Raw genomic sequence first — 12,051 nt, forward strand, 5'->3', positions numbered from 1 at the left:
GCCCCCTCCCCCCATGCCCTCCTGGGGTGCATGCAGCAGAGGGAGTCCCTCTCTCTCCCCTACAAGCTTTGGCTCCATCCTACACCCCAACCCACCCTGGCTGGACAGCGCCTGCCCTTGCCCTCTCCCTCACTGCAGGGGGCATTGATCTGGGCCCCCCCTTCCCCTTTGATCCCCACTCCCCTTCCACCACAATGAACTTACCAGCTGCACGCAGCTGTTTCGGAAATTGGATTGGTGTTGGCCAATATGCCTCCTTTAAAATTGGCTATTGTTATCGGCTCCCAAAATCTCTATTGGTGCATCTCTGATCATGACACTTTGCACTTTTGTATGGTTGCATAAGAAACTATCTCTTGATAACGAACACTGAAAATCTCTCTCTCTCTCTCTCTCTCTCTCCTTCTTTTTCTCTCCCTTTCCCCCTCTTTCCCCCTTTTCCATCCCCTTCCCTGGCCTCCCATCATCCATAGTCAGTACCAAAATATTTGCTTCAGTCTGGAAGTATAGAGGTAGTATGAAAAAAAAATCTTTATAATTACATCAATAATATTTTTCTTTGGAAGCTTTCAATTTAGGGTACATGGTTCCCCTTTCCTTCAGAATTATTGCTAGAAGGAGTCTGAATGGGTTTTTTTTATTTTATACACAAGTTGGTTTTTCATGTACATGGTGTTGTGTGCAATACTCTTTTTTTCCCCTATGGCAGCTTTATTAAAAGAAATAAAGTTAAAAATATACATATGCATTACTTATATTTTATAGTTAGGTATAATAATATTAAATCTCTGCAACAGGTTGGTACATGTTGTTCCCAGGCACTGAGCTGGCTCTTTGCTGATACTTCAAGACAAACAGGAATGGCTGATATGACGTGGTTGTCAACACTTGCCAATTGTTCCTGGGAAACATTTTCCCAAATAATCTTCCACATCTTCGGGCATTAGACTAATATTTTCCTGTTTTTCAGTGTAGAAATCCTACTCTTGGGCTTGTGACCCTACTTTCCATGCAAGTCTAATTTCTATGGAGCTTTTAAGAGCACTGATCCTGTTTTGGGTCAGAACCCCTTGGTTCATCACTGCGTTAGAGAGCTGCAGGTGAAGAAAATTTAATATTGTCTGATTCTGGGTAGTTGACAGGTTTAATTCTGCAATGTCGTCCTCAGGCATTTATGGAAAGGCATACAGCAAGGGTCAGCAATGTTTTTGGGCAGAATACCAAAAACACCCACAACCAACCTCGACTTGGAAGATGTTGGTATGCTGGGGTCAAATAACAGGGGAGCTGCGAGGGGCCCGATCCTTGTGGCAGTATAGCATAGGTCCCTTTCCCACTGTCTGCCTCTGAGGCACACAGGGTCTCCTCAAGGTGGATGGCAGGGAAGGGGCCTGGGCTGCACTGTCACAACAAGGATCGGGCCCCTTGCAGTTTCCCCACTATCCACCCCAGGTGCGTGCACACCTGCTGCCAGTAACAAGTTGGGCCAGGGCTCTGTGGACCCTGGTGTAGCTGCTTGCAGCTTCCTGGGTGACTGCCACAGCCAGCTCAGGCTCTGGGCAGGCCCCTGCCACCCACCACAGAGCCCAGGTTGCTCACAGCAGGCAGCGGGGAGGCTGCAAGCAGCTGAACTGGGGTCTGTGAAGCCCCAGCCTGGCTCGTTGCTGGCCGTGGGTACACGCACACAGTGCGTGGACAGTGGAGGAACTGCAAGGGGCCTGATCTTTGTTGAGAGTGCAGCCCCCGCCCCTTTCCTTCCATCTGTGCTGTGCCAAACAAAATGCTTTCATGTAACATGCTGTGGCACACATGCCTAGGGTCGCCAACTGCAGCATACAGGAACATGAACCTTTTATATGTCCCAGACCTTTTCTGTCATCTTCATGCATGGATCACCTTTCTGTCTTCTGCTCCAAAACCAAACAGCTTTTGGGGAACAGCTACAGTAAATGTAGCAGTGAGATTGTAAAGGAAAGGAACATGTTTTCAGTAGTCAGTGTCTTCAGGACTGCCATCACAAGCATTTGAAAATGAGGAGCCTCAAAGCTATGTTATTTTTTTAAAGCGAGAGGCAAGGATTCTTTGTATGATAACTTTTATTCAACAAACTGTATAGTTGGAAGAGCTTTTGGAGAAATTTTCAGATATCAGATGCCCTCCTCGGATCTCAGGCTTCTGACCTGAGGAAGGCCCCGCTTAATGCCAGACACTTGTTCAGATAATCTCCCAACTCTACAGTTGGTACAGTGAAAGATACCACAAAGATTTCTTGCCTCTCATGTACTCCCTGGACCGTCATGATTGTAATAGCAGTCCAACTCTGCTGCAACGTTGGGTTTTTTTGAAGGTAACACATTTCTGGTTCTTGATACCAGCAGAGAGAGGTGTGCATGTGTTTTGACTTGAAAGCTGAAATTCTTGTTTGAGTATTCTACTAACTCCCTTGGTATTTGGATCAGATTTACCATTGAAAACAAGCTATTTAAAGCAAGCATCTTGGTAAAATTTCTAAGACCTTTTTCCCCCTTAGTCCTTACTCTTACTGCCAGATAAGGAGGGTTTTGAAAGCAAGACCTGGTAAAGGGGAAAAAAAAATCTAATATAAAACAACTGGCTACAATGATAGAAGAAACTGATTATTTTGAATGTACAGCAGCCATAACAAGTTTCTTACAAAGACAGAATCTTTGATAATTTTGATAGCAATATGAATTTTTCTTCAGTATAATGAAACCATGTTTTTGCTCTTTTCAGGGAAAAAGACCTGGATGCTAAATTTATTATTTCAATGGAAAAAAATAAAACGACAATCACAAATTTAAAAGTGAGTATATTCATTGGAGAAGGCAAAACTCTAAGTTAACAGAATTTTGGTTTGATATCTTCTCATCAAGGGTCTGGGTTTTCTGTTTGCTGTGGAAGAACATGGATTTACTCCTTTAAAGGAGAAAAATGTGGGAAACTGTGGGTACCCTTGCAGGCTGGCAGAGTTCCAGGTTTCAAGGGGCTGCTTAGGGCTGAGGGGAGCGGGAGGAGGGTGATCACAAGCAGGGGACACAATGTGCATGTGCCTGCATGCACGCATAAATGTGGCTGGCAATACAGCTCCAGACAGTGTGGTGGAAAGCACCTCCCACAGCTGCCTGCGGCTATGTCTAGTATGGGGAGCGGCATATGTTACACATGGCAGCGTTGGGAAGGCACAACTTGTGGGAGTTTGAGGCAGGGGCTCACACTGAGCCCCCATGGTGAGGGAGGGAATGGGGCAGGGTTGGCAGTTTGAGTTGCAGGTGCTGCCCAGCCAGGGCAGCGTGTGGGGCCTGGGGCTAGGGATGGGAATGAATGGCCACAAATCAGGCTGGAGATCAGCACAGAGCCATGGGGAGGTTGTTGGAGGGAGGTGTGGGGGTGACAGGGAGCTCCCTGCTGCTGCATACACTCATGGCTTAGGCACCAGAGTCATATGTTGGGGGGGCACAGGGGGGATGTGCCCCCCAGATTTCTGCGTCCCCAGCAGGGTACGGGGCTGCAGCCTGGCTAGACGTGCACAAGGCAGGAGCTGCCTCCATGGCCCACTTGGATGGGAGGACAGAATATGGCAGGGAGACTCATTGCTGCTGCCACCAAGCCTTGCACCAGCTTTGCTGACATGGCTGCCAAGGTGAGGTGCCTCCTGTCTGCTGCTGCTGTGGGGCAGGCTTGTGTCCCACTTCCACTACAGCCTCACCATGGTGGTGTACCTGTGGTGGGGATTGCAATGGCAGCAGCAAGGAGTCTCATCACCCTGCTCCACCCTTCTGCACTGGGTCCCTCTTGCTGGACTGTAGAGGCAACTCCTGCCTGGTGCAGGTCCAGTCAGGCTGCAGCAAATCTGGGAAGGCACATGCCCCCACAGTGTGTCGCTTATGGTCAGGCACTCCCTCTGGCCTCCCTACCCTAGCTCTACATATACTGGGGGTAGTAGGTTGGGAGTGAAAGGCACCAGCAGGGGTGGGGGTTGGTTTGGGAGTGGGGGGCCGTGGTGGGATGGGGGCTGTGGGTTTGGAGTGAAGGGTGCTGATGGGGATGGGGGGTTGTGGGAGTGAGGGGCACTGGTAGGGCTGAGGAGGACTGTGGCTTGGGAGTGGGGGGCATCAGCATATCAAGGCTTCTCAGTGCCACAAAGCAGCATGGTGGACAGCCGCAGCTGAATCCATGTCCTAGTGAGTGAAGGGGGCAGGGCTCTTTTTTTTTTTTTATCATGGAAAATCAAACGCCAAAACATTTAGGCATTTAGAATGTATTTTATTATAATGATTGAGGCACTAGTAGGCTTCCAGATTGCTTTAAAATTGTAAATATATCAGTAAAACACTGGGTGCCTGTACATGTGTAGGACACCTGCTCCAATGTGTTCTAATTGGAATGTGCCAGAGCTGATTCAATTAATCTAATTAATAAACTAATAGGAACAGTCCAGCAGCCTCCACTTATATTCATCGTCCTTGAATTTTAAAATGGTAGTGGGTGTACGCTAAGTAAAGCTCATTTGAGCTTTAGTTAAAGTATCCCTGCTACTATTTTGAAGTGTTGATGCTGAATGCATGAGATGCTGAAAGCATTTTAATTACAGCAACTCCCAAGAGCCATTCTAATTAAAGTGCCCCTCCTGCCCCAGTGTACGTTATAGATTAGATGCCCAGAGTGCTCAACTGATACCTATATTTGCAGTTATAGTAGTATTTCATTTTAGTCATTGGGAAAAAACACGGAGTTGAGGGTTTTTAATTAAAGAATTCTGGCTTTAATTTACTAGAGAATTTTGGATTTTTAATAGAGAAAACTAGGATTCCTGCTCATCCTAATTTGATGTCCATTTGATACTGGAAGAAGCATTTGTTTTCTGGAGTGTTTACAGTGCTGAAATATGGATGCAGGAGAGCAAGATAGGAAAGTTGTTCAATATATAAATGTTCTGTGTAGAGTTGCACCAGTATATCGGTCCATATCATATTGGCACTGATGAAAGGAAAATTGACATTATCGACAGTTGGCTTCTTTTGGCTGATGTGGCCAATACCATTGCCAATAAATGCCGCCTGCATGCACACAGCTGCAGAGCATGCACACTGCCAGGAGTTCAGCCCGGCAAGTTGGAGAGCAGTGTCCAGGTGTTAAGTTTTTTGGGGGAGGGGCATGGCATGGCAGGGACGTTTGAGGCCCCTGCCCTGAAGGAGGGAGTGTGGCTGAGGCAGGGTGGGGTGGGATGGGGTGCAGAAAGGAGCCATGGTTTGTTTGTGGGGTGATGGGTGGGGAGAGAGGAAGCTCCCAGGCGCTGTGTGGGGGCTGTGCTTGGGGTGGGCAGCAGCAGTGCTGGGAGGGGCTAAGAGAGGAGCTATGGCGAATTTGGGGGTGGCTGCAGCCCCCTCTCCCAGCACCGCCCCCTCGTGCCCTGAGTGCAGCCCGGGCCCAACCCCCCCTGCCAGGAAGAGGCTGGTGCAGCATCTGGCCCTGAGCGTGCAGCAGCAGCCCACCTTTGCCCCGTGCCCAAATCCAGGCAGCACGTGCCCCCATGCCAACCCCAGGGTTGCATGCAGCAGCAGGAGCCACCTGCCCCTCCAGTGCCCCTGGATGAACTGTGGCTCCATCCTACACCCCACCCAACCCCAGCTATGCAGCCCCTGCCCCAGCCCCACTCCCTCGCTGCAGGGGCCTTGATCTGCCCCCCATGCTCCTTCCCCCTTCTCCCCAACAGATTTATCAGCTGGCTACTGCTCTCCATATCAACCTTAAAAAATCTTTATTGGTGCACTAGTTTCTAGTTCTCTGAAAGCTATTCCATAGGATCCATCTTGAAGGCATTTCCTATCCATTCTACTTAGCTGAAGCTTAAGAGTAGCTGAAGTTTAAGAGTAGAAAAGAAATTTTAGTGTAAAAGGAACCTTCCAAAACAGGTGCAAAATCCACTTTCCTACTGTTTTCTGTGATGATGCAATAATCCAGTTCAATTTCTCTCTCTTGGTAAAGGAAAACAGATCAGGTCAGGCAAGTAGAATTTTGACAGATTTGCGAATACTTAAAGAATAAGGGTATGTTTCTGTTTCAGAAGCTCCCAGTGGCAATTATAAAAAGGACTTTCAGCACACAACTATTTTTATACACAAGCCTTGTTTTCATTCTGGGTCTATATCCCAGTTGTGTTTACCATCTTCTGCACTAATGTCCTGTTCCAGCGTAAATCGTGCTGTCACATCAGCTATTCGAGTGTAGAAATAGTATAGAAAGTGGACTGGTTGGGTTATTATTCGCTATGTATTTATATGGAGTGGCTATATAAAGTCTGTCTTTAATATACATTCCTTCTGAGATGGAAGATAAATGTATAACATTTAATAAATATGAAAACATCTTAGGTTTGGGGGGTTTTTGGTGAAAACTTGCCTTAAAATGCTACTTCAAGCATAATCTCCTGTTATCTTCACAGTAGGCAAGTAGGAGTGATATAAGTGACTTCCCAGCACGGCATGCAATGGAGAAGCACAGCTGGAAAAAAATAAGAATTGAATGGTTTAGTTTTGGAATTTGACATTATGCCAAATAACCTTGTTATTTTTTTTAACTTGGGGAAATCAGCAAGTTAATGTGTCTTTCATCTGTTCAACAAAAAAAGCAGTTCTTTAAACTTTTACTGTTTTTAAATAGTAAACATTGTCACACAATCTGAGTTTCCTGATGTTGTTCTTTGTAGTTTTTATTGCACCTTTTCATTTGAGGCTGGCTTAGTATTTTATAAGCATTAAGTTGATCCGCCTGTGACACGTACGTAATTGTTAGAAAAAATGTACAGGTGATTAAACTGAGGCACAGACTCTAAATTATTTTCCCCAAGATCAAATGATGATAGGAGTGGCAGAACTGTGAGAATAGCATCCATTATGTCTGCACAATCCCTTGTTCTCCCAACTAGGTTATACTCCCTCCCTTGAGGGAGAATTGTTTAGGCTGAGACAGATCCTAGTATATATTGCTTATCTGCAGCTTGATGACAGTCTTAAGGTGAAGTCATGTAAGACCATTTTAAATACATCTCGCCTTTCAAATACTATTTGGTTTATACACAGTGAAGTGTTTTTCAATGAGTAAATGCATGGGGTAATCCTTTAAATTGTATATATGAAATTCACATTTTGATAACTAACCAGGCTTAAATATTATGAAGTAGCAACATAATAAAAATGAACAGTTCTCAGATGAAATCTAAAGAGCTTTATGTTTACACTATGTTAATATAGCATATGAAGACCATATTTTCTGATATTAATAGCTAATTGTTTCATTATTAAATATTTGTTAGAATAACAGGTCAAGCCTGGACCAATTCAGGATTCTCTTGCTGTGTGTGCTCTTGTATTAAGTTTGTATTCTAATCAAATTATGGTACAGGTATCCTTTGCAATAATTACTTTATTATTGCATATCATGCAAACACAATTTTCTTGTTCTGGTAGATTCCAGAAGGTGTAACTGGAGACACAGGAAGGGAACGGACTAAAACATTTACCTATGACTTTTCCTATTTCTCAGCAGACAGTAAAAGTCCAAACTATACGTCTCAAGAAATGGTAGGATTTCTAAACTTTATTGATACTTTTTTTTCTTTTGACTGAAAAGATTATATGAAATGTTTTTCCTATTACAGTTCTATCTGTGCAGTTTGGAAATTCCCTAGTTGTTTGAGAGTTGCACTGTAGCATAACTAACATTGTAAGTTCTGTGATTTTTACCGGACCGACAAAAATGCTTTTCACCTGATTCTCTTTTCTGATTATACTAATAGCCTTCAAATATAGAATTTGAATTTTCTCCTCTTTAAAGCTGAGCCTTTCGAGCCTGATGCCATCACCTATGGTATGAAGGCAATAACTCAAATAAAAGTATGCGATTACATGTTCATTGGATGCTAGTTCTTAAATTAAGGGACACACACATGTATGTGCACAGTTATGTGTACCTAACTTTGAAATAAGTGTTTTTTGAAAAAAAAAATTAGCATGGATACTCTCTACCTTTGGATTCTGTACAAGCAAATTTGGGAAACAGACTGTTAAAATGAAAAAGGAATGTGTATCCTGTTAAAATATAAATGCAGCAGGAAATTTTAGGGGTGCACTGATGTATTGGTCCATATTGGATTGCCACTAATAAAAGGAAAATTGACATTATCAGCAATTGGCTTTTTTTGGCTGGTGTAGCTGATAATGTCACCAATAAATGCCACGTGCATGTGTGCAGCCACAAGCATGTACGCAACTAGGAATGCAGCTCAGCAGCTTGCAGAGCAGTGTCTGGCCAATAAGTCTGTAGGGGAGAAGGAGCATGGTTGGGGGGATGATTGAAGCCCTCACTCATGGTGAGGGAGGGAGTTGGGGTGGGGTAAGGGCAGGCGCTGTCTAGCTGGGGTGGGGCAGGGCTCAGAGTGGAGCTGCAGGCAGCTCATGTGGGGGCTGTGGGTGGGAGGAGAGGGGTTGGCTCCCTGCTGCTGTACACACTACTGTGCGTGGGGTAAGGGCAGGCTGCCTGCTGTAGGCTCAGGGCCAGGAGCTATGCTGGTCTCTTCCTGGTGGTGGGCCTGGAACGAGGCTGCACTTGGGGTGGGCGGGATGGGTGGCAGTGGCGTTGGGAGATGGGTTTATGGGTGGTCACTGTAACATCCCCTTCCAGCACTACCACCACCTGCCTGAAATGCAGCCCCCTGCCAGGAACAGGCTGGCGCAGCCCCTGGTCCCAAGCCTACAGCAGGCATCCTGCCCTTGCCCCATGCACAAATCTGGGGGGCACATGCCTAGGGATGTGTTCACTAGCAGGGAGCTGCCCCTCCCTGTACCTTTGGATAAGTTGTCTGCAGCTGCGCCCTGGCCTGGCTGCCCAGTCCCTGCCCCAGCCCCACTCCCTCCCTCACTGTGGACGCCTCGATCTGCTCTCTCCAGTTCCTTCCCTCCCCCATGCCCCTCCCCACCCACAGACTTACCCAGCTGGACGCTGCTTTCCAAGCTGCCAGGATGCATGTCGGCTATTGGATTGGTGTTGGCTGGCATATGGCTGGTTAATAATTGCCCATCTGTATTGGCCAAAAAAATCTTAATCATCGGTAATTGAAAGGTCCTTTGGACTCTTTGAATGTAACATTCGGGAATGTTGGCAGGTAGTAATTATGGTATGGGATTTAAAGCTTTATAAAGAATAAATAACTTTCCACATTAAAAAAAAAAAAAGGGGGGGGGGGATGGGGATTTGAACCTGAGAATAAATTGTCTTATTGTAATAAAGGCTCTTTTTATTGGTAATTCTAACTTACATAGCTGTCTGATAGGGAATTTCCATCTATAGTTTCACCTGAACTATTTAATACAAAGAACTGGATTCTTTTTTTAAACTTCCATGTTCATTTTATAAACTAATTAACATGTACAATTGCAATTTAATCTAAAGCTTGATTACTTGTAAACTACTGAAACTTTTATTGTACAGTATTTATCTCTGTTCTCCAGTTCTTAATTTTTTTTCAGATGTTTTGTTTCTTTTAAAAAATATTATGTTACTGTTCACGGTAATGAGGGAAATTTGGGAAACAAATTAAGTAAACATAACCATAAAAATATAGGTGCCTTATTCTGTAGAGCTTCCCTGTTCAGCTAGGGTGTTTAAACCTTATTGACTTCATTGATGCTCTAGCAAATGCTTTAAGTTATGGGAGTGTTTTGCCAGAAATGGAATGGATTTAATGATGTATTTTGGGTGTTTTCCAAATTGAGGACTGAGGTTTTGGCTCTGGTCTGACAAACACAACATAGGTTTAAGAAATGTTTAAGTCCATTGAGATGAATGGAACTAACTCATTTAGGTGCTTATTAGTGCTTTAGTCTGTGAGTATGTGGTTACATGAGCAATGATAACTAATTATCTTGCTGTTCAATTCCTGCTCCTAAAATACCTAATCGTGTGTAGAATAAAATCTTTTTATTGGTACACATTTGAGAAGATTTGCATAAGGATAATTACAATATCTTAAGGTTTTGATGATAAGTATTCATTAACTTTTATGTCTGTGTGCCTTCTCCATTTCCTTTATTTTTTTCTGCCCATCCTCACAAATTGATAGATCTGGTAGTGTAAATGCTTTATGAAATATGCCCTTGCCAAATGTTCTTGATTTTAATAGGTAAGCTGCTTATGTAGATTAAATAGTACTATTCCAGTATGCCTAAGAAATGTGTATGCATACATACATACATTCATGGATGGATGTGCACATATTCACACATGTGCATATAATAATTTTGCAGAAATAAAAAAAAATATTGAGTAGTGATGCATTCTTGAATTTGTCAGCTGCTTTTTTTAACCAGAGCCATTACCTGCTGCTGTGTGCCTGACCTTCAGAATCTGGGTTTTTACCAGTATAATCTTTATTCAACTACTTCCATCTGATGTTGGTATCTCATAATCACAGCCTGCATCCCAGCATTTTTGGGCACCAAAACTCCCAACTCTTATCTGACCAGCTGCCAAAACCTCCATCCACAATCTTGCATTTTGTTAATTAAAATGTGCGGAGCACATAGAAACTATATCAAATGAAGCTTCAAAATAAATAAGGCAGAGGCCAATTTCTTGCTTATATTATTCATTTTCATAGTTTATTAATTGAAAACATTCATATTTTAGCTTTTATCAAACTACTGCAGAATTTTCAATTTACTGCACCAGCATCATAAAAGCTGGGTATCTTCCTTTACAGTTTGGATTCATAATGCTGTGAAGCACAGTGGATCCTGCCTCCTAGCTACTTGTATTAGTAGCACATTTGGTTCATAGTTAAGCAGCTGAGTGATAAATGAAAGGGTGTCCAGTTTTATATGTCTTCTCAGTGCCCTCTTGTGGCCATAAGTTGTGCTACACTGACTTAAACATTAGACCATGAGCTGCAATTTACCTGCAAATTTATAACTAGATATCTCTGCAGCAAAATTGGAAGGAGTTTTTTGATTACTTATACTGGTCCTTAGAAATGACCAACAATGTAAGCTAAGTGGTGCATTTTGTTAAAGCCTACGTTTTGAGGAATAGTCCAGAATGGTAACCTCCTATTCCTTGTGTCTAGATGTGATTGAACTTAACCTTGATTTTAATATTGTCAAGGGAAATGTAATTTGTATAATCTTCAATATCTTCTTCCCTATAAACTTCTTCAAATAATTTAACATGAGAGATTTTTAAACAGAAATATTTACAGTAAGAAGAACATATAGAGCAAAATGGTTGCTTTCTGCTCAGATTTGAATTGGGCTTGATTTGATTTGCATAGGAAAGAGCTGCTGAAAGTCTCTCTTTGGTAGGAATTGGAAAGAAGGCATTTTACCTTTTGCAGTAGCCAGGTTGTGTAGTGAAAAATAAAAGCTGGGAGAAAAATTAATAGAGTGTGAATAAAAGAAGACATAATGAGGCAGGTTTGAACAAACCCACAGAGAGTTTCTGAAAAGGAATAGTTATTAACTAGATTTTAAAATGAAAGATATGTCGATGGAATAGTTTGAGAGTAATGTACTTGCTCCTTTGTGAGAATGTGGAAAAATGGTTAGTAACAATTTGCATATGCTAGAAGGCTGATATTTGAGGACCAGCCAAGGCTACAGGAAGCATTAAGTAGAGATGAGAATTTCAGCAGACACTGCAGAGATGGTGAGATGAAGACATAAGCATAGCATTCTTGAAGGATGGAAAAATAAAATTCAGGGTGATATTGAGGTAGGGGGAGCAGGAGTTTAGTTAACTGAGGAAGTACTTGTCAAATAAAATAGCAGGGGGCATGAATTGTGCTTAAGATTATCTAAGGAATAGCCCTTCAGTCTGAGCTATGTATTTGAAGAGGACTACAACAGAGCTACAGCTTTTTTGTTAAGGTGCAGGTAGAATTACGAAGGTGTCAAAAGAAGTTATAGTTAAGTATCATCAATGTTAATGTTTAATCCTAGCCAACATGCTCATCATAATCATGATAATAGTTGACCCTCT

General features: G+C 43.1%; 1 protein-coding gene across 6 annotated transcripts in view; it reads left to right on the forward strand.

Moving 5' to 3' along the window:
* The window catches only part of KIF16B (kinesin family member 16B), a 261,851-nt gene that overhangs the window by 33,760 nt on the left and 216,040 nt on the right, over window positions 1-12,051 (forward strand). For 5 of the 6 annotated variants that reach the window (XM_090051109.1, XM_090051128.1, XM_090051118.1 and 2 more), the window contains exons 2-3: window positions 2,755-2,824; window positions 7,488-7,601. In XM_090051109.1, the coding sequence (XP_089907235.1) occupies window positions 2,755-2,824; window positions 7,488-7,601 (184 nt within the window). Of the gene's footprint in view, window positions 1-2,754; window positions 2,825-7,487; window positions 7,602-12,051 lie in introns of those variants that run through there. The other variant, XM_090051157.1, reaches the window with a different exon arrangement.

Source organism: Crocodylus siamensis, chromosome 1, assembly GCF_052110815.1.
Source record: "Crocodylus siamensis isolate JL-2025a chromosome 1, ASM5211081v1, whole genome shotgun sequence".
Classification (NCBI taxonomy): domain Eukaryota; kingdom Metazoa; phylum Chordata; order Crocodylia; family Crocodylidae; genus Crocodylus; species Crocodylus siamensis.